The 27,298-nt window shown below is 35.3% G+C and overlaps 4 protein-coding genes across 6 annotated transcripts in view; 2 read left to right on the forward strand and 2 right to left on the reverse strand.

Moving 5' to 3' along the window:
• Positions 1–4,326, reverse strand: part of LOC106171529 (uncharacterized) — a 31,802-nt gene extending 27,476 nt beyond the window's left edge. Inside the window, exon 1 of one of the 2 annotated variants that reach the window (XM_087006544.1) lies at positions 3,971–4,326. Coding sequence is in view for 1 of the 2 variants with exons in the window: in XM_087006541.1 (XP_086862667.1) it covers positions 1,171–1,294 (124 nt within the window). In the remaining variant the exon portion in view is untranslated. Of the gene's footprint in view, positions 1–1,170; positions 2,922–3,970 lie in introns of those variants that run through there. The other variant, XM_087006541.1, reaches the window with a different exon arrangement.
• Positions 4,327–4,367: 41 nt separating this feature from the next.
• On the forward strand, positions 4,368–7,236 carry LOC106171532 (dynein axonemal assembly factor 19). The gene is made up of 4 exons (XM_013551926.2): positions 4,368–4,519; positions 4,771–4,925; positions 5,483–5,627; positions 6,735–7,236. The coding sequence occupies exons 2-4, from the start codon at positions 4,777–4,779 to the stop codon at positions 7,128–7,130; spliced, it is 690 nt and encodes a 229-aa protein (XP_013407380.1). The 5' UTR covers positions 4,368–4,519; positions 4,771–4,776; the 3' UTR covers positions 7,131–7,236.
• Positions 7,237–7,531: 295 nt separating this feature from the next.
• On the reverse strand, positions 7,532–13,341 carry LOC106171531 (vesicle-associated membrane protein 7). Of its 2 annotated transcripts, XM_013551923.2 has the most exons (6): positions 13,199–13,341; positions 11,521–11,691; positions 10,794–10,890; positions 10,349–10,450; positions 9,308–9,466; positions 7,532–8,810 (listed from the first exon to the last, which is right to left on the reverse strand). In XM_013551923.2, the coding sequence occupies exons 2-6, from the start codon at positions 11,670–11,672 to the stop codon at positions 8,565–8,567; spliced, it is 756 nt and encodes a 251-aa protein (XP_013407377.1). In that variant the 5' UTR covers positions 11,673–11,691; positions 13,199–13,341; the 3' UTR covers positions 7,532–8,564. The 2 variants fall into 2 exon arrangements, with proteins under 2 accessions (XP_013407377.1, XP_086862681.1); XM_087006555.1 differs by lacking the exons at positions 11,521–11,691; positions 13,199–13,341 and adding an exon at positions 11,401–11,417.
• A 21-nt stretch (positions 13,342–13,362) lies between these two features.
• LOC106154100 (zinc finger MIZ domain-containing protein 1) overlaps positions 13,363–27,298 on the forward strand; it is a 101,796-nt gene continuing 87,860 nt past the window's right edge. The window contains exons 1-2 of the mRNA XM_087006548.1: positions 13,363–13,518; positions 17,895–17,971. The gene's annotated coding sequence lies outside the window, so the exon portion shown is untranslated. The remainder of the gene's footprint in view (positions 13,519–17,894; positions 17,972–27,298) is intronic.

Here is a 27,298-nt window from a genome sequence, read left to right on the forward strand (position 1 = left end):
CAAGCATTCAGTATTTACACATATAGTACGATATTAGACCCACGTTTGTGTATGTGTTTGGGGGGGGGAGGGGGAGGTGTCTCTAGGGTTTGAATGAACCTCCTTGTGGATAGATATCCACTTTGAATTATTCTATAACTAATTAAGTAAGGGGTTGAATATTATTAGTTTAAGTTCCTTTTTTCTCGAAAAAGAACCCCGCTTTTAAAACTGGTGGCAGCAGCTCTGCATCAAATATTTCTATAATGCCATTTCTTATGGTTGACAGGTGGATTTATTTTTCCTCCTCTATAGATTATATGGAGCTATATATACCTGTACAAAACAACAAAATCATAATCAGCATGTGAGCAGCAGGATTTTTCTTCCATTGGTTCATCATCACCACTTTTATTAAGCTCTGAAAATCATAAATCTTATAGAAATTTCCAATCCCCTCCCCCTCAAAAAGATAAGAGAAAGAGAGAGAAAGAAAGAGAGAAAGCGATAGTAGAGGAAATCCCAACAAGCTGACTAATCTTTTGCAGTGTGCCGAAGTGAGGCAGAGGTCAGTCAGTGATGAATGAGGTCATCTTGTGGTCAGTTTGTGGTCACTGGACCTTGTGAACGTAAGTCTAGCTGACTCAATGGGGTCTCCAAGGGCCTCCAGTTACACACGATAATAGACCAATATTCAAAAGAATGGCTCATATAATTCTTTTCTTCAGTGGTGGGGATTTCCAGTCTGTTTTTTTTTTTCCACTGTAAGAAAATTTTAAAGGTCTAGCTCAATCAAAATGCACAAGTATTTTACCTTTAATTTTATTCTAAAATCCCAGTTCTACAAACAGTGGCTAGCTAGTTCAAAGCAATGTATATTTGTCATGTATGAAATAATAATATATCCCTAATGACTAAAGATAATTAGATTTGGAGAGAAAATCCTATTTAGAAAACGATTAAATATCATTTTACCATGATATATAAACATAATCCGCAAAGTTATTCCAGTTGATCTACATGTAGTAAATACAACAATCAAATTGTCCTCTACATCATAATTAAAATGGGACTCATATCAGCCAGCCTGTCTACCAAAACTGTATTAGCACACTGTCACACCTAACACACTGTCACATCTAACACAATGTCACACCTAACACACTGTCACATCTACCACAGTTAACTTACCTATCACCACAGGTTTAGGCACATCATAGTTTTGAAACACTGTATCCGGATCAGGTGTATGCCCTGTTGTCCATGCTCGTGGCCGGCGACCCAAAATCCTCTCTGCGAACTTTTTAAATGGCATATTTGAAAAAGTTTTCAGCAACCAGTATAAGAAGCTGAATATAAGCCTGCTTCATAAACAAATGTTAAAATAAGTGTTTATCTCCTGATTCATCATCAAGGAGTTCCACTGTTATAGTTTGAGATACTTAAGATGTGATGTGAATGCACATATAATAATTAACATCTACCTCTGCTAGTTCAAAATAACCACTGTTCTCTGGATTCACTGAGTATATATGGAGGATAGAAACCCAAATCAGTTATCATTCATGATTCTTGATCACTGGCATGGCACATTTTTTTCTGTGCTGCCTCAATTTCTTCACATAACTTTCCTGTTTTTCAGTGCCACCATTTGTCAAATCATTTAGATGTCACTATCCATTCACATCACTCCAGACGTACTCCATAATAACCCTCTGTAGGATGGTTTATAAAAGTATACATCATTTTTGTTCAGCCAGGAATAATGAGCTGTTGCTGCATTCTATAGCTCTATCAAACTACAGTTTTATCTATGTAACAGACCTGAAGAGCACTTTCCACTGAATCAGGCTGAAAGGTTATGATTTATCACGTGTATATATACACCTACCCAACAGGCAAGTTAAGAGAGACTGTCACTTAGTAGTACATCCCCTAAATGCTCAAGTTGAATATCTATATATATCATTTCCTTGTACATGTATTGCTGTCAGCATTATTACAAAAACTGTCACTTAAAGAGCCCTGTTGAACATGTATAACAACCATTCACCATGTGTCTGCTGACAACTTCACTCCACAAGTTCACTCGTGTTTCATCAAAACTTGATCTGGCGATAACTACTGGACAGTACAAACAAGGCAGTATACAAACAACCCTGCAGAGTAGCAGCCCCTTCTGTCAATCTCCTCTGATACAATCCAGTCTGCTTTATCCTAATAACAGGTGTTTTTCTACCTGTTTATCCAGCACCTTGTTCCAGCTGAGGGGACATTAAGTGAGCAGCCCATGGATATGATGCCCACTGGTCAGTTCTATCCATAACCAAAAAAATGTCTTCCTACTACTACTACCACTACATAACCATCTGTACAGCTTGTGACTTAGTCATAAAGACCTTCAACATGCGATATGTTAAAACTCTCTCTTCTGGGTTCTATCTGTATTCAATCTCTGTCCAAAGCTTCCTGTCTTACTGCTAGTTAACAGTCCAAAGGGCTTATAACACTATCGTATATGCAAGGGAATTCCCTGCCATGAAAGTTTCCAACAGTAACTGACAGCAAAAGAGGAAGTAAGCGTAAGACAAAAATACAAATTAGCATAATATAGCCCCTAAGGTACAGGAGTGCTTATCTTCAGACATCACGAAGGGTGGCAATACCTGTATTATTCATTTGAAAGTTCTAAACAAACAAGATTGTTGGCTGACAAGGGCATTTAATTTCAATCTTGAAAATATATGACACTGTTATTTGCATGCACAGTAGGCGTAACACCAAACCTCGTCATGTCGCATGCATACAATAATATTTGCCTTTGACGGCAGCATTTTAAACCTTTCTTATGGCCATCAACTTTATCTTGACTTACCAATCTATTTTATAATTTTGACAGGACAAATAGTTTCTTTGCTTTGGTAGTCTATCATTTTTTCTAGTTTAGAGAACTAGTTGATAACTCTTTGATAACTTTGATATGGAATGATGATGATGTATGGTATAAAATTATTTTACTTTGAAGAATGAGAGTAAATTTATCTTTAAATGCATGGAAAATTTTATAAGTAAATGCCATAATGAATGGTTTAAATAAATAAATAAATATGTGAGGCAAAGCAAATAACTGAAAACAAAGTTGAATGCTTTTAAATGAATCTTCAAATCAAATTAAATCTCTTGTGTAACTTAAAAGTACTGAATTTTTTATAAATCTGCATGCTAGCATGTTGATCGAATATCCCCAGTGCATCTGCAGCAGATTTAAGTCCAATCAATTCTACTGCAAACTATTTTTGTCATTACAATAACAGAAAATGGTATTTAATAGCAAGTTATAACTATATCCTCTAAAAACCAGGGTCATCCCTTTTATGCCCCTGAACCGTTACCACCCCATCTCAACCCCCTCATCAATGCTTTGATGCATTGTTACCCTAGGTCCAATAGCAAATTTTTATATGAAACATGCATCATCCACATAAAACCCACAACCATGAAGACATAACCCACAACCATGAAGACATAACCCACAACCATGAAGACATAACCCACATCAATATTGCCATTCTGATTTTTCTTTGCAACACTGGTTTTTGAATTACCATCAGAAAATCTTAATTGCTACTTTTGGGTCCCCATTTTTGAAAAAAAAATATCATTTTTTATGCGTCAAGTTTTTCAGTTTGGAGTAACAATAAACTCAGGACAGTGGGGGGGGGGGGGGGGGGGGGGGGGGCGCCTTACATGTACCTGTGAAAACTGAGGCAAGGGCCAGGGTGGGACTTATAGAGGATAGGGGTTGTAAGATATATTCCACTTTTTCAGAAAAAGAAACCCTCCTTAAAACTGCTGGCCACAGGCCTAAGCTGATTCTTTTCATCATTCATTTGGCGCTCACCGACCACTTATACCCCGGAAGAAAAACAGAAATCGAAACAGCAAAGCTGACACGCGGTAAAGAGGAAAGCGGATCTTTCTCTATTCTTACCCGAACAGGTGGTGCCGGTTTCCCAGGCCCCTTGACCAACACAGCTATAAACTCTTCTTTCTGTGTCCTGTCTGTGTTTGTTTTGACTCCTACCTTCACGGTGACAGTGTCACTTCACTTTACAACTTTTTTATTGCTGTCGTTGACCTTACGAGTGGAACTGTTACCCGTAATAAAACTGTTATCTCCTCTTTTGCCTTTTAATTCTTCTATTAAATCATGCTCTCAGAGCTCTCCCAGGCTCTACGTCCTTGATGGAGCTACAACAAATCATGTGAAGGACTTTGAATGCCCTGTCTGGGACCTTAGTCTGACCGCTATCATCGACCAACGTGCTGAAGATTACGGGAGAGCAAACACTGATTAGATTGATAGCGTGGGTAATTTATTTACTTCCTGGTTAAGGTGAACACAATATACAGCTCAGCTGTGTCACAGCTAACGCAATTTTTAAAGCTCTTGCGGAACAGGAGACCTGATAATGCTTATCTAGCAACAAAAGCGTCAGTACTTATCCGTATTTCATCTTATTTATGCAGTAATTTAAAGGTATGTATAGTCATCTTGATAGTTTTTAAGTCACCTCATGTTACACAGAGTGCCCAGAATTGGATCTACTTACTTCACGAGATTTTTTTATCAATCAAAGGGATAATTCAAACTCCTTATTTTCAGGCTTCAAATTCAACCCGTTCTTGGGGCAGAACTTATGCAGCAGGCCTCCTATCCACCCCAAACCCATCTGAAACATTCTCAGTCCTTGATTTTTCTACGTATTTTGTTTGTTTTTCTAAATCCAGTGTAAAATGGCTTCAGCCAAGGAAGATAAGATAGACTTTGACAAACTGGAGCAGGAGCTGAGTGCAGCAGTCACAGCAGATGAGCGATATTGGAGAGAGAACGATGCCAAGTTCAGGGCCGTCAACCAAAAGGTGGCCACATATGATGAGTTTAGGTAAAGAAGACTTGAGAGAGAGAGAGAGAGAGAGAGAGAGAGAGAGAGCATTTATTGTATTTCCTGGTTAGGATCTCTCTTTTTTTTCATGAATTTTGATAATCGGCTTTTGAATTCTGCCAAGGAATGTAAACAGAAGCCTATACCCTCATGTACTGCTGTAATCTTTGTTTTATTAGACCTGAAGCTGATCTTTGCTTCTTTGACCCTCACCTGAGGTTCAAGTTGAAACTACATGAAGGTAAACCACAAACTTTCAAAATTATCTTCCACATTGTGCTGACTGCTCTGTACCATTGTCTTAGACCTGAATGAGCTATGACATGAGGCAATTCCCTTTTTCTTTCCTTCAGAATTCCTTAGGTTTAATGAGGGTATGTGAACTAACATTTGTATTTTTGATAGGATATTTTGCTATTCTTTACCTTTAATTTTGGATGCACTGTAGCACAGATATATAAAAGGTTTCATTTGTTACCTGTCACTGTCATTCTGTTAGTTGTGATAAGAAGCAGTTTTACAAGTGTGTTATTGTGCTGCTTCCCTATCTCTTGTAGGGATATAGTGCTTGCAGCTCATCTGAAACCTCTGGAGAAGACAGACAAGATACAACAGGACAGATTCAAGCAGCCATGGAATACCATTGCTGACTCGGCGTCTTTGTCTTCTTCCAACACTTCTGACACAGACACTTTGCAGAAAGTATGTGTGAACGTCGATATTATAATTACTAAATAGATACATTGCACTAGTAAGATGTTTTTCTTAATGCATTAATAGAACCCTAGATTAATTGCATGCAGTAAAAATTCAGTATTTCTTTCAATGTGAACAAAAATTTTAACAAACAAAAAAGAAAAAAAAAAGAAAAAGAAAAATGGGGTTAGAAGTAATAACTTTTCTTGAAGCAGGTAGATGAAGGTTTTTTTCCCGTTTTTAATTACAGGGTGACAAAAAAAAAAAAAAATTGAAATTTTAAATCCTACAAAGGTCCATCAAAATTCAAGAAATTTGCTGGTTTTTAACTTCAATATGGGCATGATCATTCCAAAGTTTCAGTATTCTTGGTTGCTTTGCATAAAAGGAATGTTCTTTTTAAAAGTGTTCTCCCGAGGCAACGAATGCACACTTGAATATGTGGCAAAATTTTGTTAATTTCTCAAACACATTTCTCCTTCGGGATTTACCTGATTTTTACTGTGATTGCTCTCCACCATTCACCGATCATTTGAGGGTTGTTCTGGTACACTTTATCTTTGAGATACCCCCACAAATAAAAATATGGTGAGGTTCAAGTCCATTGAATGCGGTGCCCACTCAACGTCACACTCTCTGCTAATCAGCCACTCCTGAAATCGCTCTCTCAGTAAGGCTATTAAGTCTCACCTTGGTACCTGTCACTGTGTGATCACCTGGATGGCCTGAATGTATGACACTCAATGAGGTGATGGTCTATCCAGGGCAGCATACACCTAGTAAAAGGTATCAGGGTGAGATGGCAATAACAATTTGTCTTTGATATGACCACATAAATGTCAGAGTTTGATTTATATATATGTTGTCTTAGATAGGGGTAAATGTTGCATACCATTTATTGTAATGCAAGTTGTGCTTAGCACAGAGATCCATGCTCTTTCACTCAGCATTTTGAGCGACTGATGTCTAGAAAATACTTAATACAAGCTTTTCGAAAACTTGCATTTGATAGGAATCTCCACATGAAAACAAAGTTTACAAGACTGCTATGAATATTTTGCTTGAATAATGACCATTATCATTAAAAAAAAAAAACATTTTTATGCATTTCAGATGGAAATAAAAATTCCAAACAATGGGCATGAATTTGCACAATCCTGGAGGCGCCACTGCAAGACCAGCCAAGACAAGCTTAATTACCTCCGACACATTGGAAGCAAAAACTTACAAGCAATATTCAAAGCGGAGATCAGTTTTGGTCTTCTAGGAGAAATTATAGACGCACTTCTTAATGACTTGTCTGACAATATTTTTGTAGTGGAAGTACTGGAGAGTTTGACCCTTGCTGGGCGCTTTGGTTTATCACTGACATTTTTAAGCAGCTCAGAGAAAGAAAACTGTGAAAAGCTATTTAGCAAGCTTGATGGAGAAATTCCAGAGGATAACACGGATTTGAAAAATATGTTGGAAAAACTGAGAGAGAAATTTCAAGTGAAAACATCTTCATGACGTAGTGCACCTCAAAAGTTGCTTGGTGTAAGGATGTTGGTTAGATAACTTGAAGTGTAGAATTTGAAATTGAAGCAAAATGAAGAATTTTTGAAATTATGAATAATGTTTCTTATGATAATTTAATATGTAAGTATGAAATATTGTTTCAGTTAGGTGTGATGTTGGCAACCAAAAAATAACTCCATGTTCCATTGTTAAAATTTACTTGTCCGAACAATCTGGTTTTGAAGTATATCACAGAACTGACAGGTACATTAACTGAGACCTAAATTTCCGGTACTGTATCCTGTGAAGAAAATATATAGGGTCTTTCATATCTAATAAAATAAGGGGGAAAAACAAACATGTGAAACACATTCATCAGGCATAATGCATGTCCCATTAAATATGGAAAACAATTTAAAATCAAATTATTTATTGGCATTCTTACATGTTGGTAAAATTAGTTTTCTAGCAAAAAATGAGAATGTTTTCTAATTACACTATAAACATTTTTACATGGATATACATCCTAGATTACAATATTTTTTTTTTACTTCTTTAGCTTTGATCCTATTTTAGGAAACCCTTTTATGATAACAACAAGTGTTCAGGATCCTTAGATAAGCATACTAATGTTATCAAATTTAATTGTCTACATAATTATGCAACTATTGAAAAACATATCACTATGGTAACGATGATGCTTTGCATTTTTGTAGTAATAAAATGTTTTTTTTATCTTTCTAGGATAATGGATAATGAAAAACTGACTTGTGTTACATCAGCACAACTAATTTACAGCACGTTGTAAATGAAATCAAACACTTCTTAAAACCTGCTTTCCCCATCAAAACTATTTTAAAGCACCGTATACAAAATATTATATGATCGTTTTTAATAAAAATTACTCTGGAATACATTAAATAGAAAATTTAATTGACATAATTTTTTTCCAAAAAATAGAAACTAACTTATTTTCAAAAGCAATTCTCCAACTTTCTCTTGAAAATTCCTTAATATCTTGCCATTTTTGCTCCCTGCCTGGAGTGATGTAGGAATGCATTTTTAAAATATGAAAATTCACAGTGAGGAAGAAAAATGACAACATTTCATGCTTGGGACAAACTTATGAAAAATTGTCCTGCAAACACTCAAAAGTACTTCATACCAGCTAATCCTGGCGATCTGAAATCTGTTGTGTTGAGAAAGCAAAATTATGGCTTGATTCTTAGATCACCCCATGCCTTGCTACATGTAAATCTGCTCTCACTAATTCATCTCAATCTGGATATGGATTTGAAGTTTATTTAAATATATCAGCCCAAAAGAACCCCCTATTGTTCCACCCTCTGCTAAATAGCATGGTCTCTCAAAGCTTTTTACAAATGCCAAAAGAAATCAATTTCCAATTAAAAAAAAATAGTGGCATCACAAATCAGACATTTTAGCCTACTGGGACTCGTACAGAACTTGCAGTAAACGCCTCACTCCTGGCTGTGCTGTAGTCGGTGTCGTAGCTGTGGTCGAGCCAGAATCACTGGATTTAGGTGGGAGAACCCCCGTGGAAAACAAGATAATCAATGTCAGTACTATTATGACAATGATCACAGTGCACACTAGGCATATTGTCATTTTGGTGTTTTTCCACCAATATTTCTTCCTGACCTTCCTGGCAGTTGTGGAAAACATCTTTGACTAAGAAGTGAAATGAAAGAAAAGGATATGTAAGGGTAGGAAATTAACTGTGTACATGATGACAAACAAACATTTTGTAGTTGGTATTTAACATATAAAATCTTTATATTTTTACAGAAAACAGGCTATTTACCAATTTACTGACAAACAACTTGCATCTGAAAATAATATCAACTTGTGCTAAATAACTTAAAGTTCTTAAAGTTCTAAAGATCTTAAAGTTACCATAAAGTAAAAATCTAGCATTATTCATTAATTAAGAGAGAAACAAGTTTATATTTCAAATACTTTAAAAAATTCTCCCTATGAAATAGGTGAAATTAAGAAAACAGAAAAACTAGCAAATATACACACATACCAAAAATTTATTTTCAATGGGCAATAATTTTTGAAAATATTACTAAGTTAAATTTTATGTTCAATTTCAAACCCCTCCCTCCCATACACAATTTTTTTTACTGAATGGGACATTGCAATAAGTTAACTGCAATACTCACAGTGCCTTCCAATTCCTCACTCCTCTCCACCAGTGTGTCCAGTTTTTCTCCTCTCTCCAACACTTTCTCAATGTTCTGTGTCATAATGCCCTTGACTTCATTCACTTGTTTTTGTACGGCTGACATATTATCACCACCAGAACTGCTTGAAAATTTCTCCTGAAATTTAATTCAGAATATGAACAAGACATGCTTTGCCGTAATTAATCAATTGGGAAAAAATCTACCAAAATATAACTAGTACAAAATGAACACCCACTGTTCACTGTATAAAACATCAGTTACAAGGTTAATATTAAAGTCTCTGAATTTTAACAAAATTGCTATATCACATTATCCAAAAAATATTTTATTTGTATGTCCAAAGAAAATGATTCAAAAGTTTTAAAAAAGAAACTGGGTATAAGTAAGATACTTTTTCTGTGCAAAAAAATTGAAAATTTATAAAGTTATGGTATTGCAATCTAATGGTGTGAGCAATTGCAACATAATTCTCAAATTGTGTTTCAAAAAGAAAAAAAAGCTTTTTCCTTACAAAGTTAGGGCATTGATTTTGACTATATTTTAAATAAATGGGAAAGCTTTCATATTATGCTGACTTTGGTCGGTTCATGTTTTTTTTTTTAATTTTAGCTGAAAGTTTTGTGAAAATCCCCTAAATGGTCAAGATTACAGCACCAGACACACAAACTTAACTTGGTTGGTCACAAAGAAAATACCCTGTTCATTATATCAATAATAGTTGATACAGGTGGCTCTCACAACCAAAGTTGATCTAATAGATCCGCACCTCAAATATGGCTGACACTCCTAAAAGTTTACTGCGCAATCCCTGCATGAAGTCTATTAAGTGTCTATAAGGGGATTATGTGGCCAGCTTACGAGTTGGTCAGCCATATTTGAGCTGCGGATCTGTTAGTCCAGGGATCAACATGTTATCAATGTGCTTGCAGTTACAAGCAATGGTAAAAATTGTGGAAGCTGGTTGTGCAAGAATAACTACATCATGCTAGACAAACCTAAGAATACCAAGTTGCCTACCATATTCTGAGCCAGGACTTGGGCAAAGTCTCTGTTAAGTTCAAATGGCAAGGCAGTGATAGCTCTGCTGGCCAGACTGCCTGACTGGAACATTCTCTTGATCTTAAAAAAAGAGACCAATATCTAAGCACAACACAATTTGTATTAGACAAACATTTAAGTAATATAAACATCTTAAAATCACATGCTTCAAAAGACAATTCAGGTTTGTCTGTATTTAAAAATTATATTAAAAATCAATGTTTATTATTCTACAAACAACTTTACAGTGGAATTTTAAAAAAATTCATGTAAATTTTGCACTGATGCTGTAAGTGAACATTACAAATTCATTCCAAATTAAACAGAAACAGTCTCTCTGCCCCCCTCCACACCACCAGCCACACACACCTTGTAATACACTCTGTAGTATTCATAATTAAAAAACAAGTAAACAAACAGGCACCTCTGTGAGAAAGGCATAGGGCTGCCTTTTTCCAAAGCTGGCTGCAGATACACACATATATATGATACCATTTTCTACTACACAGTGGAATGCATAACTAAAAGGAAAGAGGAAAATCAACAACAGAAAAATAATCCAACAAAATAAAGTTGTACCATAAATGCCATATATAACAGTACTTAGAAATGCAATAATAATATACAATAATCAATATGAAATAAATAAAAACTACACTACAGTATTTGATTTGTTTAGAGTAAATAAAGTTATAATTGAAGAGAGGAGGTATTATCAAATGATACATATTCCACAAAATGAAGTTCTATTAAAATCAAAAAGAATATGTAACAAACAAGGATTGAAAAAACCAAATGATTTATTTTTATAAAACAATACATTACCGTAACAACATACAATCAAAATGGTCTGCAGTTAACAGAAATGCATTTTTCAACTCTTCTTAACATCTTTCTTACTGTATACTTACTTGTTGTGACCCTAGTATGTGACCTTACTGTTATACTTACTTGTTGTGACCCTTGTATGTATCTTTACTGTAATACTTACTTGTTGTGACCCTTGTATGCATCTTTACTGTTATACTTACTTGTTGTGACCCTGGTATGTGACTTTACTATTATACTTACTTGTTGTGACCCTGGTATGTGACCTTACTGTAATACTTACTTGTTGTGACCCTTGCATGTGGCCTTACTGTAATACTTACTTGTTGTGACCCTGGTATGTGACCTTATTGTCAGTCCTTGTTGGCACATTTCTTAGCATGTCTTCTGCCACATTCTCGAAGTCCCCAGCCCCAATCTGGTGACTACAAAGGATTGTAGCACCCCTTGATATACAACTGTATTCAATTGTCATGGTGCGGAGGGCCTAGGCACTGGAAAAAAAAAAAGAGATTGTATGCAATTTTATATGGGCAGTCCCTTGGACTTGCCTTTGTCATTAAAATAGTTAAATCTTATCAAATTAGTTACTAAGTACTCGGTAAATGATTTGGGACAGTAAATAAAAAGGTATTATCCATGCTAATTTGTGTAAAGCCACACACCTTTTTCCCTATTACCATTGTCAGTATAAAATAATTATCATAATTATCACCTGCCTATTCACTGCTAAAGTGAGCAAGGAAGTAACAATAACATAAAGGACATATAGTGTGATGCAGAGGAGACAGATCTTTGCAAATCTACTGCATCTTGGCAGCAAAATCTCCTCCTTTCAGCTAGAAGTACAGATCTCAGGTAGGCAAAAGATTACTATTACGTCTTTTGTGTTAAAACTCTTCCTTATGGTTTCTGATATGTACAAGCCTATACTAGTATATGAGTGTTAAATTAATATACAGATAAGACAGATATAGGTGCACATAACTATAAAATTGACAGCCAGATTAAGACTTGGGAGCTCTCAAAGCTTTTTGCTTAACTTTCACTCCCTCAGGTCCCACACTACTGAAAAGCCAACCAGTCAAAGTGTCAACAGTAGTGTCAACAGTAGTGTAACAAAGGCATACAGTATATATATATATATTTGAGAGTCCACACATCACAGTGGACATACTGCAGCTAGGTGGACAATCATTTTACAGTTATCTGCACTGATGTCCTTTATGTATAAGCACACATCATATACTGTAAATAGGAGTGCTAATGTACAATGAAAAAAAAAGATGTTAAATATACTGATCATGTCACCAAATTATAAAGAAAATGCTGTCTGAAAAAATAAAGCAAGTTCAATTTCCAGTACTTTTGAGTGCGCAGCTCTGAGCAATTAAGACTCCATTTCCCCTTGATAAGACACTGCCTGTTAGTCTAATGCAGCTTTCTTCTACACACATCATGTGAGCTTTCACTTATGATTATACAAATGGGAGAAGATAAGTACTGGTTGTGGATGTCTCAAGTGTTTATCTAATGGCACTACAATGTCTGGTTACAAATTAGAGTTCAAACAAACATCTGTGCCATGACTTCTTAAACACTTTTGTCTTCATCCTGTAAACCTGTCGAAGTAATTTGACCATCGACGATCGTTTCACGGAAGTTCCAGCTCCTGTTTAGAATTACCAGTATTATTTTTACAATGCTAAACTACACTTCTACAAACACCTAGTTTTTCACTACACCCTTTACGAAGTTGTTAACGTCAGATGAAGTGCTGTTACAGCCCCCTGACTATTACTCACATGAATTACAATGATGTCAACAACAAGACAAAACATTTACAAAGTTGTTTCATTAATGCAACAATGCCAATATGAGTAAGCAGACCTTGGAAACATACAACAAATAAAACATGAACTTAACTTTCTTGTCATTTTTCTAAATTCAAACTAAAGTATTCGGATATAGGGTATGACAACCAATCTACCGATTCCCTACCTTCTTTTGCTTAAGATTGCTGCTTTAAGTATGAAAACTACAGTAAAAACTAAGCTTGTGTCACAAGGAGGCGTATTCCGTGGTGGCCATATCGAATCTCGCTATTTACCACTTCCGCTTTTGCGAGATTTAAGGGAAATGACCAATAGATAAAGAGAAGGTATCTACGCTTTGGTATGTTAGAGCCGTAACGATTGGATAAACTTTTGTGTAGGCCGACTTAAAGCAGACCTCAAATGTGTGTGAGCATGATTCCCCTTCGCACTTGAGGTTACACTTCTTTGTACGGAAGAGTATCCGAATATTTATAAGGAGAAGAGGTAGGTATCTTTTAGGTGTGATAAAATAAACCCAGTCCTAATTAAGAATTATATGTGTTATTGTTTTCACATAATTTGACCGTTGTCCGAGCTGCAGTTAGTTGAGCAGACAGCCTAGGTGCATAAAGCCGATCTTTTGTTAACTTAAAATAGTGGAGGGCAATAACCTCGCTTAACTGTAGGACGGTGATTATTTAAAGACCCATAGTTATTGTTTATCAATTAAAAGTGATTGGTTATTAATAGGACTGTACGAGGAAGCCAGATTTAATGTACAGAAGAACGTTGATACAAGTCTTTAACACGACGGTGGGCTGTAGTAACACAGATCAGGTCTGTCATTTACGTCGTCGATGACCCCCGACGACCCCCCTGCCCGGAGAAACCCTTCACCCAAATGTTCACCTTTAACCTTAAATACTATGGCTGATTGCCACTGAAAGAGATATCTATCTGGCCTCACTACTTTTTGTGATAAACATACCACTGAAGTGTATTCAGACCATTTGATAAAAATGGTTTTATTAAACTGGGTAGTGTTAACTTATACCCCAACAGTAAAATTTGACCCCCTTACTAGTACCCAGTCCATGTTTGATCTCTTTTTTTCACAAGTTAAAAAAATGAGCATTATTTATTATTTCATATAATTGACAACATTGAATTTTAAAAGACATTATTTTGAATCAGATGAGTTATCCTTTAATGCTGTATTAATGCATTATAAATAATTGATTGGGCAAATAGTAGAACATAAATTCTGCTGACAAGACCAGATCTCTCTCTGTTTAAGTAAATGAATTAATGTCACTTTCCTTTCATTATGAAGAGATTAAATTTGCTTGATACAGATTTTGTATCTTCTTTTACACCCATTTAAGTTGATACTCATTAATAGCCATTTTATCCAAGCAGTCTGTGTCAAAAAACCTTAAATCCATTATATACTATGTCTTGAATTATTAAGTGAACCCCATACCTAAATAGAAAGTGATAGGTTATCCGGATCTTCACTGGCTGTGTATCACCTATACTTGTACATATCAGGGCACAGCTTAACAGCTATGTCAATAAATGGTTGAAATGTCACAACATCACCTTTACTACATGTGACACTGACGTGGAAATGCTGGCGGTGTTTGCAGCATGATAAGATTAAGGATATGTATGCAGCAGTGATAGAAGTTGGTATTATGTCTATTTTGGTAAATGACTATACATGGATTTTTTTCTATATCCGAGAGAATCCGTAACTTGTGGTTTGTGTATAATCCTAGATTATTATTATGTTATCTGTCAAATGTCAATGCATTGTTAGAGAAGTTTTAGAAATATCAGTTTGTCTGTTATTTAGCAGTGTCTTTTATTTATTTATATTTATTTATTAAAACTTTGAAATTAAATTATTGTTAGTACTTTTGTGCTTTTGATATGTTGAATGTAGATTGAATGGAAGAAATTTGCCTTAACTATTCCTTGATTAATTTAAAATAATTTCTCACATGATATAATTATGTGTAATCCAATTTAACTTATAACTCTTGTTAATTACATTAAAATACCAAATGATATCTTACTGATTTATAAGTTTAAAAAAATTAAAATATGTTATAAACAAGTATAACATAAATTACGTGACAAATTAGCACATTGTTATTGTCCTTAAGGCAAGATGGATCTTTAGCAATGATGAATTTGTGTGCAGGGTTATTGGAGGTAAGCTTTTCTTTACTGCGTATGTTATGCACAGTTTGATACCAAAAAAAAAAAAAAAGACAGATCTGTTGTCCAGAAAACAACCTTCATTACTGAATGATTGCTATTAACAGTTGAGATTTAAAAATTAGAAAATAAAAAATTGGTGATAAATTAGGAAATTGGGGGTATAGATTTAATATTATTGTTATTAAGGCCCCAAAAATAATTTATTGTGTAAAACTGTAGATAGGAAGGTTTGAGATAAAGCAAACTTTTGGTCAGAAAAGACCTGTTCTGAATCAAACATCGATCCAGGTTCTATGCCATATCTCAAGTAAAAGTCCATATTTTTAGACCCCCCCCCTCTTCCCCCCTGAAATTACTGGCATTCAGCCTGGTGTACATGTTAAATAACATATCAGCAATAAAAAGAGGTATGATTGGATAAGAAGTGGCCCTGGATGACGGCTTACTACTTAATCCCTGCTGTGAGAGCTTGCCCACAGACATTGTCCACACATGCTCATCAAATCACTGCTAGGCTGCAGTGTTAGGAGTTCAAGAAATTTAGTCCTGCTTATTATGGACTGGTCATTGAAAGGTTACTGAACAGATTTTTTTCACTGTGAATTAAGATGCCACATAAAGTGAACACCAAGCCAGGCACCACTTGCCTTGGCTTATTGGCTTACGTTAGTCTGGATCCCGTTACAGCTGAACAGCTCTCTTTTTTTTTTTTTCAGTCGTATCAAATATCTCAGATAAATTGATTTAGCAAATTTTGAAATATTTTTCCTTTCTTTATCTGAATTAATTAACTGGAAAAATCTGGTAAGATTTTTTCTAGGGTCGTGTTCCTTTGTATGGGAAGTGAGACCTCTTTTAGTATGTCTTAATGTTGCTAAGTCATTTATCCATCATGTCAGAAGCTAGATTAGGACAGAGCGATACATTAGAAATACCCACCAATTGATTGATATATCGATATGTAAAGATCTGAGTAATATCCTTAACGGTTATTACATGGCTATAAATGCTTGTCGTCTTTTTTTGTAAGTTCCTAGACGTAAATCGAAGCAGTGGGTGATTGCAGGTAGGAGTTTTTTTTCTGTCTCAGAAATGGTACAAATACAACAAACAATCACGTCAGAAGTGCTAACCGCTAGGGGACTGAAGACTATGAGCATCATTATTACAGCTACTTCTAATTTGATAGTGCAGTGACAGTGATGAATGATTAATCTATACTTTCATCAATAGCAATTATTGTGCCTTGTTTACCAGCCATATTCTTGAAGACCATACAAGAACTTAATCAAAATTTCTTGGAATCTTTTTTTTTTTTTTTTTTTTGACCATCTGTTTATGAGGTATGAAAAAAATGTTGTTTCAAAGACGCAAAAGAAAAAAGGCTGACACTTACAGCTTCCCCGTTCCTGCATTTGCCTATTTTAGCCATGATACATTGAAATGATGCGATGCAAATGGTAGTTTTATACTCGGGTTGGTTCAGATTATTTAAGGGTCTGGTTCATCTAACTTATTTAGGCTTCAGAGGCAGTGTTTTGCCAGTCTATTCCACCACCAGTCCTCTTTACATTAGCATACAGATCTTCATGTAGCCAGATAATTAGCTGCTAGATATCATAACTTTGCTTTGTAGGGGTGCTATATTTGTGCTGCGTTAAATATTTAATCAAGGAGAGCAGTCGTTGGTATTGATTTTCAGCTAATCCAGAGCAAGATTTGTGGAAAGACGAAATAAAAATCAATCTGACAGGACGGGAGATAATTATGCAAAGATCACTCAGTGTGTTGTATGCTTCTATAGAGAAAGTCGAATTACTCAGTGATAACACCCATCTGGCGTTGCTGACAATGCATTCATAACTGTATAATCTGGAGTGTGGCGAGAGAATGGGAGAGCGCTGATATCTTTTATTCAAAAATGTTGATATTATTTGGAACAGGGAAAAGAAAATATGATTTGAATTTTTTTAAATCAGAATGATTACATTTTGTATCATGGTCTTTTAGACTCAGTATCTGTCACTTTGTGTGTTTTTGTATTTTTTTAAAGGTCATAGCACAAATTTAAAAAAAGTGCTATTACCCATTAAATATTATAATAATTGATTTTATAAGAAATGTAATGTGGTTGAGGTTAAAGAAAATGTTTTACACATATGAAAGAAAGAAAAACAAACTAGGAGAATGTAGAGAAACATGCACAGTTTTCCCCAGTTTCGTGTTTATTTTGGCTGCTGTTCGTCTGCACAGGATATATATTAGGGTTACATATGTTCAGCATGTGTTTAAAACTGAGTAGAAGATAGGTTATCTGAGGAAAATTATCAGTGAGAAGACTCAATAAACACAACTGGGAAAATGTCCAAATTTAACTCCACGTTAACTACTTTGTTATTTATTGCTGGATATTGAACATAAATTAAGAAGATAATAGGCACATTTTCTTCCTTGTCTTGTGAAGTTAGAGCAAGCAGATCTGCAATTAGCGACAGTGCAGTAATTAAATGCAGTGGATACAGTCATTGTGTTTATGTTAATATACTTGAAGTTGGATTGATTCAGTATTGATTTCTCTTCTCAAAGCACCAATCCTTAGTTGAGATAATTATCAGCTAATAAAGATATTGTCCTGTCTGCTTGTTTTCCAGAGCTCTCAAGTTCCCTTAGAAAAGTCCAGAGATTTCTGCTTGTGTCCGAACTAAAGATCTACTGCTCTGATTAGCAGGTAAGTAATATGCATAGGGTTTAAGAAAAATCCACTTTGTTGACATGGGTTTTATTGTGTAATCCAGGTGCTAATTAGTGAATTAATAGACCTCAATTTTTTTGTCGTCACACAAGAATAGAACACCTTTTGTAAATGCCATAATGTCAGTTTTGTTAGCATTTCATATACCAGCACTATTTTGCTTGGTTTGTAATTAATTTTTCATTGACTCTATGATTACAGTGTTACCTGGCACATTTTATTTCATGAAACATTGTTTACGGATGTTTTATAGTTATAAACATACACTTTGTCAATCTATGTAAAGAATAAAAGACTAATAATGGCAAGATGCAAAAAAAAAAGTAGAAAAAATGGAAAATATAATAGGCGGACAAATGAATAATTCATATAATGTTGTCAAACTACTTTTAAATGTTTAATGTCAGTATTGAGGAATGTAAATGTTGTTGTTAGTATCTACTTGACATTGATATATTGTATATTAAAATTAATGACCACAAAGGATTTGTTTTTTAAATAACTGCATAGCCCTTGATATCTATCATCTCTATAAAAAAAAATTAAAAAGCAAATTGTTTAAAGGGATAATAACTCTTCGTATGAGATTTATATTTCACAATAAAAACCTTGTGAATAACTCATAGAAATATAATATATTCTGTTTTACCACAAAAACAGCAGTTATAACTATTATTCTGATATCTGAACTTGTCTTTAGACCACGTTTTCTCCATTGATGTCTATACTCTGTTAAAATCTCTTAAGAGATTTTAACAAAAAACCAAACTTTTTAGAAAAAAAACAGGGACTAACTTTGAATGTAAAAATGGATTCATTAACCATTGGTAAGTATGGGAAAATTGATGTTTACTCCAGGAAAATTCATTTTTTGGCCAAAACGAAGAGTTATTATTGCTTTAACCTGTTAAGAAAATGAAATGACGTCTTGCTAGTATCTGTTTTTATTTATTTATTTTTATGAAAAGAACGTGATTAAGTTATCAGTTAAATCCCTTAAGTAGTGCAAGAGATGCTCTCCCCTCCTCCCCCCCCCCCCCCCCCCCCCCACACACACACACACACACACACACACTTTCCTTCTCCTAGGGGCCCTAAAGACTTGATACACCCATGGCAAATTATTCCAAAAACCGAAGAAAGAGCTGTTCTAACCTCTGTCTGATATTTCATTTAAGCTATGTGGGACTAGATAATATTATTTGCCATGTGGCTTAAGTAATTCTTCCTCTTTGTCTGTATAATTTGCTGGCTATTGATTTTCCAAGCGGGTCCATGAAGACTCTAGGGTATCCCTTTAATTGACCACGATATACTGGTTTGATCAATAAGAAAGTGTTGGCCGGGTCTTGTATGGGACTGCATTTATTCTTTGCATGGACACACAACAACAAGAAATGCTGCGATTTTCTAAATGCTTAAATCAATGTTGGTCAAACTGCAAACTTGATAACTAAACTGAAGATGCCTTTTATACGTCTCTAGTGCTGACTGGTTTATGTACTTGTATTCAATAATAACTAACGTGACCCAGCAACATCTCCCTCTGTTCATTATGATGCACCTACTAGGAATAAATTTAATTTGATTTCATTTAATTATGTTGGAACATTTTCTTTGTTTTGGAAAAACTGATGATACTGAAACATAAAATGTTGGCTTGAGAGCACTTTCCTGATATGAGATCAGTTTCATGTGTCATATTTTCATGTTTGACTTGTTGAGAATAAAAATTTGTCTTCCACCAAGATACTCTGAGCAGCATAAACCAGTGACGTCCAGACAAGGTTTTTATTGGACTGGAAATTGGGCCGAACTTGCACTGTCCAGATTGAGGAAATACTGCCATCAGCACAATTGCGTGTCAACCATTAAACAACAACCTCCTTAGCTAATGTGGTTATTTGATGAAGGACTGTATCTAGTGGTCCTGGGACATGCCTTACCAAAGAGCTATAGACTGAAACTAGTTGAAACTTTTTGACCAAGTGTTGTCACCTTTGACATAGAATAAATCAGTGCTAGTTCAATTAAATGAAATATAGTTGTTTTATAAAAGGAGAGACATTTCTAATGTTTCAAACTAGCACTTCCTTTCTTTAAGTGGACTTTCTGAAGATTTAACTTGAATTAAAGTGGACCAATTTTTTTTTGTCTTGAGTTCAGGTTTGATTTCATTTTTCTAAGTGCAGAAACTTGTGCTATGAAAATTATATATGCATCTTACATATGCTGTTGAACATCTATTTTAATCTAGAAAAATAGTTGCTTTGTTGGAATAATTTCAGCTATTGCTTGAATGCATGCCAAAACTATATTGCAGATTTTTGGAGGATCATTCTGGTAAAAATTTTCTTCAGCTGTGGGACTGTATAACTACGGCACGTGATCAGGAGCATTCATGATATTCCTTGCTTCCAAACATTTCTCTACTGATATTTTACACAGTACCAGTATATTTTTTGGTTCTACTCTTACAGGTTTCCAGTCTCACAAATTCCATACAAAGTTACTATACCTTGCATCTGGGTTGCTGAGTTTTGTTTTCATGATGAAGCAAATTGTATTCATTTTTCCTACCATCTACCTTTCAATTGCTGTGCAAACACGCAGTTGTAATTTATTCTCTTCAATTTACTTCTCTTTTTAGTAGCGTAGTCAGATTTAGGCTTCGTTCACATGCAATGTCTATTTTCTAAATTCTATTTTCTATTTGCAGTATGTCTTATGATCACGGTCTGTGGCCTGAATATCCCGCGGCGTAATTACTGGCAGCACGAGCCAGTTACTATAAGTTACTATAAGTAACTGGCTTGCGCTGCCAGTAATTACGCGGCGGGATATTCAGGGCACAGACCGTGATCATAAGATAGCGCAAATAGAAATTAGAAAATAGACATTGCATGTGAACGAAGCCTAAGGCAATTGGGGAGTATAATTTATTTTTGCAGTATTATAATATTTGCATGTGCAATTACTTTTCATATGAAAAAAAAAGAAAAAAAAAAACAGGCCAATCTCCAAATCTTGTTACTTATTGAATTATTCTCACAAGGTGACTTGAACTGAAATGGCCCAACAGTTTTTTTTATGGTTTCATGGTATACCCACCCATTTCATCCCAAGTAGCAATGGTAATGCAGTATTAAGAGAAGTTTTGCTACTCTAGAGTGGAGACCTTGACATACTCAACTGCTTAAGATATGATTTCTCTTTTGTAGAATCACTTAGTTGCCCGTGTCAACATTGCTCGTCACCAAAATACTGCTCTGGTGAATTGTCCAAAGCAAATTAGTTAAGCTTGTTGTAATCAATAGTAAACTACCTTATAGCAGGCCCTTGACACTGTATGTTAAACTTTGGGGAAGAAAATCAATTTGGTATACAAAGGAGTTGCCTTTTGTTAACATCCTAAGGGTAAAATTACAGTGAAATGTTTTATTCTCTTTTTAATGCCTTTCTTTGACCTTCCCAGAGGTCGAGGGGCAGTGCTCTTGAGAGGTCCTACATGAATATTTAACCTGTAAAAATATGTATGTTATGTAGGCTGAGAGAGGAGTAGATAGTGTTCAAAGAAAGTTGGACAAATGGCTAGGGTACCAGTTCAGCTGAATTGGTTCTGTTGACACTCATAGAAACCTGAACTGTCAATCATTTATGAGTGTGTTGAAAATGCACTCAAAAAAAGTAATAAAATATATAAGTATTATACTCATGACAATAAACCCAGTCATTGGTCCATTGTATCACTTTTGGAGAACAAATCTGTTGCTTTGTAGGTGAAAAGAAAGTAACAAACAGCATGTTGTGGGGCTGGGACCCTTAAAAGCTCGAATTGCAAAGAAATGCCTGGATAAGCCTATATCTTACAGTTTTTGTTATGGAGTTAGTTCAAAACACTTCTGTATTCAAAAAGGCAAAAGAAACAGCCCAATGCCTAATTGTTACCTTTTAATGTTTACACTCGTTGAATCAAGTTCTAGAAAATAGATTTCTATTTTCCTGTTTGTTTATGCAGAAGCATTGTAGATAAGAATCTACAGGTATTTTCAGTCTTTATTTTGAGAAAAAAGATCAAATTAGCAGTAAACTGAGAAGGCTGTATTGAAGTGGAATACAAATATTGACCATGGTAAAATTTAACATCCAGAATTCGACATTAGACCGAGGCTGTAAATAAGAGAAAAATAGTCAGGCAATGACCCTTTTTCTGAAAAAGTAAAATTTAAAGTATTTTTTAGTTTGTATCCTACAATTTATTTGTGCAATTTTTAATACATGGGATAACTTTCTTCCACTTAAAAAGCTCTGAAAACACATGCTCCTGAGTCAATGTCACCCAGGGTACTAGTAAGCCATCTCACAGAGCAGCTTATCTCTTGGCTAAGAGTTTGAAACATGCCATCAGAAAAGTACATCACTTCCAATAGTTTGGCTGCTCAAGGTATTCCTTACATGTTATGGATTTATGCCATACTGTTAAAGTAATAAGGTGTCCATTCATAAGCACTGAGAAGTGTGAGTGAAGGTGGCCGTGTTTCAACCAGGAACAACTTAAGTATAAAATACGTTGATGGGAATCACCTGGTGACTGTGGGGTTTTTTTTCACTGAAAAGGAGTTTGGCTGAAAGTTAAACTATACTTGTAAATCAATGTTCAAGTTTACTTTAACCCAAGATAAGTCACTTGTTGTCCAAATGGATAAGATATAGCCCCTTACTGTAACAGGAAAAATATGACAAGTGTTTTGGACCAACAGTTAGTAGAAAGGCGCTATATCTTATCTATTTGGAGTACAAATTATTTAGCTTGGGTCCAAGTGAACGAAAACGTTGATCTAAAACTATATTCCAACTTTCAGCCAAAGCCCTTTCAGTGATGACAATCAACCCATTTTAAACATAGGTTGTTCCTGATTGAAACACCCCTTTTTCCATAACCGGAGGGGGGGGGGATGTTTTAGACCAATATAATAGTTATGATCAAGGGTTCAGCAGTGGATGATCCATTTTCTTAGCCTTAAAAGTCACGTCTTTACTCAAATTGAGTCAACCTTTCCAGGCATCACGATTAAGTCACCACAGACAATCAAAATAGAATACTCCTGTTCTCATAGGACAACATTCATAAGAACAGCATTTCTGGCACACTCTTATTGCAAAAAGGTTACCTCCAAGTCACACAGATTTTCTTATGTTTGCTAGTCTTGTATGAAGTCAGGCCATCTGGGGTGATGGGTTATGATGGTGAATAGTCTGCTGAGATTTGATATACCAAAGAAACACGTCCTAGCTATATTGGAAACACAATCAAGAGAGCTATGTTCACATCAGAAATAACCTAGGCCTGATGTGGACTTGACCTAGCTGAACTGGAAACACGACTACGGTCACATTCAGAACAAATCCTCCTCAGATCAAATATGGTGGACCCTACATGAAAGCAAGACTGCCTAATCCTTTAATGGTCATGTTCACATCAGGATTAATTTGGACTTGATGTGAACACAGCTTTCACTAACATGACCAGATTTAAAAATTATTAAAATACACGTGACAGAATTAAAGAGAAATTTAGATTAAAATTTTATATGACTAATTTAGTCATCAGAGATTGTATTTCCATTCTAAGGAGAACTAAATGCAAACATGCCCTATTATTCTTCGTTATCTATTGATTTGTCTTTGAAAAGAAGGATTTGTAGTTTTCTCAGTTAGAATTATTATATCGTGTATTTTGACAGGCAAGTGTAAGACCTTTTGTCCGGTTGTGTTTGTCTTGAAATATCAAAAAAAATGTACGGCCGTACATATTATGTTTATGCAAATTTGCTACAGAACATGCCTGTCATTCAAATTATGAAAAAAAAACAGAAAAGAAATTTTTTGTTTGGGATGTTGAAAAAAAACTGAGAAATTGACAAAAGACATATACCACACTATTTGTAGATATATTTTACGGATTTGCGCATGAGAATCTTATTTTCTGAATTTGTTGTCCAGCGCTCAGGAAGCATCTGATTAGCCAACCTTGTAAAGTGGGAGCAGCATCGCCATAGGTTACTGGGTAGATCATTTGCTAATGGAATATGGTATTCAAGGAGAGAAGCTTTTATCTGCATTGACGTTGGGCCTGATATTAATAGCTATTAAATTGGCTGCGTAGTGAAAGTCTATGGAAGATGTTCTTGTTGCTAGTGTTCCATAACACTTAGTGTTTGCTGGGAGAGAGCGTATCTCTCTGTGTGAAAGCTGCTTTGTTGAAAATCTCAGCGGAGAGTTGATGAAAACTGCAGGAGCTTTCATTAAGTAAGTTTCTCGCTCTTAATTATGAAAGGCACTTCATGCATTGTTTGGAGAAACTGACAACTCAGAAAGTAAAAACATAAAAACAGTTATTAAATTAATTGACAATTTTCTTATGTATTAGTATGATTGATTTAAAACCTTATATGTTGCTGACACAGGCATAAGACCTCTGTTAAGTTACTGTGATTCACTGATTACATGTAAGCATATGTAACAGTTAGAATTAATTCAATAGAAGGATGTATGAAAGCCACAGTGTAGTGTATATGGATGGAGACAAAGAGTATTGATACCGAGTTTACCACCAGAGTGCGCTGGTGGAGCTGGGACCTATTAGATTTGACCCGTGGTCTGTTTCTTTCATAAATAGTTGTTGTTTATCTGCAAATGGTTCAGTCAAAGACTGGCTGGATAAATGTGCATGACATGACCTTTTATTGACCTCGGGTGTCTATTGAAACATGCAGGGTAATACCCAATGATTAGACACCTCAGTCTCCATTGAATTTTTACCACACGGCAGATGCTTGTACCCTAAACACTTCAATTTTTAGCCAATTACTCCATCAATTTTCTCCTTTATTTGAGAGAGTATCTGTCTTATTTATCAGTCACCTCCTTCTGCCACCTCTTCTCTTGTGCAGAAACCCCTTCTAACCTGCCCGTGCCTTTGAAAATGACATAGTTGTGCTCTATTAGCATTAAAGCTGCTGCCTATTAGTTTAAAAATAACCAAACCTGATTAAGTTGAAAAGAGCTGTTGGTATTGTTACCTTAGCCTGTGTTTATTTTGCCAGTCTATATGTTGGTTTCACAGTTGGAAAAAGGTCTGATTCTTTGCATTTGGTGTTTTTTGTATCAACTAACATCGCTTATTATTTGTGCCCATCACGATCAGCTCACTGCCATAAAGGATTTGTAAAAGGTTTGATGTAATTATTCATAGAGCCAATCAGAGGGCATTTGCTCGATTGTATCACAAATAGTAGATGTAGCAGGCTTTCACTTGAGGCGTTTTAAGAGCCTGTCTTTATTTACTTAAGTCTATGGTCTCTATTGTGCACATAGGCTCATACTTAAGTCAGTGAAGTGTATGTTAATGCCGCAGACAGGTTCCCTTTGCATATATACTGCTATAATACCAAGCTAGAGGTAGGTGTTCGCTGTGCTCTCCCTAATGTGATATGATCGTGTGTTGCGGCTGAATGGCATTTAAAATTTCACTGTTTTTTTCCCTTGGTGGTTTCCGCAAATTCTCACTCACCTGGACAAAGAATACAGCTGCTAAGTAGTACAGTAGTAGAGGAGATGGTAGGAGGCTAGGCTGATGATTACCTTTGTGTAGTGTAGTGTGGAAAGATTAGATGCAGTCAGTCTAAGGAGAAAGAGAATAATGGGCTGGATTGCTTTGATTTATCAGTATCACTGGTGATTATCTGTGTCATCATTAGATAGCAGCGATATCGGCATTGTGAGTTACAAGTTACGGAGGATAAGTCCTGTTTGTTTATTGCGCATCCTCATGTTTGTCAATAACTTTGCTTGAAGATAGTTTAATATATTAGCCTGTTGATATGGTAATTACATATATTATAGATATGTGTAATACTATGGGCTAGATTGTTTCTTTCTTTTTATTATACGTGTACGCCATCATACTGCAGTCAGTGAGGCTATAACAAATTGATCCTAAATTACTTGAGCTATAATATAAATTACCATAATTTAATGCTGGTTTGATACTCAACGCCAGATTTTTATCAGCATCTATTTGTTTATGTGTTACTTGCTATTGTTAAAGATCCATGACCTGAAAGCATGTTTGTTTCTTTTGAAATATGTATAATTTTGGAACAATGTTCTTACTTAAAGGTGTGATTGCATTATTTTTTATTTATGACTCTTATTTTATAAACTTGTAGTTCATGTAGGAGGTATCTAGTTTCATTTTGCAACTTGTGTTATTGATAAACAAAGTCATGTCATGTTTTCAAAATTGGCTTAATTGGTATCAGAAACAGTTACAGTCCAAACTAATACAGAAGAGGATACCTCATATTTATGAAACATCTTGCTAGGACTTTTCCAGTTTTTCTCACAGAAATCTGAAATGTGTCAGGCAGGCTTTTTGGAAGTTGAAATATTACTTGTTCGGGCAATACTCACAAAAAATGATTTTAAAGTTATAGTGTGTATTGGTTGTTATGAAAATTATAGCTTTTCGGAACTTGGTATAACTGTGTCATTTTGTTAAACTTAAATATCACAACAACCTTTTAACTCTGTTACTGGTATTATAATTTATTAATGTGGAATGAAGTTGTCTTGTAAGTCACAGGCATTTTGCCTGTGGGGAGAAATTACAGTAATTTTTAAGCACAAGGCATCCATCATATAATAACAGCATAATTTAAATAGAAAGCAAAATCTTACAGAGTATCTGTACTCAACAGCACACACACACACACACACACGCAGGCGCGCGCACATGCATGCACATGAATGCGTACACCAAATGAGATGGTCATATAATATATACAAGTATAGATCAAAGTTTCGCCACTTAGCGTAAAATTGGGCAAGATTTGGAGGAGAGGGGTCAGAAATAATGGGAGACTAGTGACTACAGTCCAGCAACTAATAAAAGCTGCCAGAATTTATCCACAGATATATTTGTGGTTGCATAGTTGTACATTTTCAGCATGTCTTTTGTGTTACTTTTGACTTTTGTGTAGCTTTCTTAAACGACATTTGCGAGGCATAGAGTTTTAACCGGATTGCTGAAAGGTTACAACTGCCTCACATGGATTCTCTCACACGTTTTCTTAGACTGGGTTCTCATACTTAGATCGATCTAACAGGATCGATCCATCTCCGAGGGGGTTCTCGCTAAATTGCTTTCAGCTTAAACGGCTAAGATATCTGGCACACCTACTGAAACTGCTAAATGATAATTAATTATCCCCTAGCAGTTTCAGTAGGCATGTCAGACAT

This window comes from Lingula anatina, chromosome 2, assembly GCF_051362555.1.
Source record: "Lingula anatina isolate TDL-2025a chromosome 2, LinAna3.0, whole genome shotgun sequence".
NCBI classification, from domain to species: Eukaryota; Metazoa; Brachiopoda; class Lingulata; order Lingulida; family Lingulidae; genus Lingula; species Lingula anatina.

Excerpts from the sequence above, each read along its gene's own strand:
- LOC106171531 (XM_013551923.2), bottom strand. The coding sequence starts at position 11,672 with ATGACAATTGAATACAGTTGTATATCAAGGGGTGCTACAATCCTTTGT. Across the intron at positions 10,891-11,520 it reads ACATACCAGGGTCACAACAA|TTATGCATTCCACTGTGTAG; the intron begins GTAAGTATTACA and ends CTTTCCTTTTAG. Across the intron at positions 8,811-9,307 it reads GTGAGGAATTGGAAGGCACT|TCAAAGATGTTTTCCACAAC; the intron begins GTGAGTATTGCA and ends TTCACTTCTTAG.
- LOC106171532 (XM_013551926.2), top strand. The coding sequence starts at position 4,777 with ATGGCTTCAGCCAAGGAAGATAAGATAGACTTTGACAAACTGGAGCAG. Across the intron at positions 4,926-5,482 it reads GCCACATATGATGAGTTTAG|GGATATAGTGCTTGCAGCTC; the intron begins GTAAAGAAGACT and ends TATCTCTTGTAG. Across the intron at positions 5,628-6,734 it reads ACACAGACACTTTGCAGAAA|ATGGAAATAAAAATTCCAAA; the intron begins GTATGTGTGAAC and ends TATGCATTTCAG.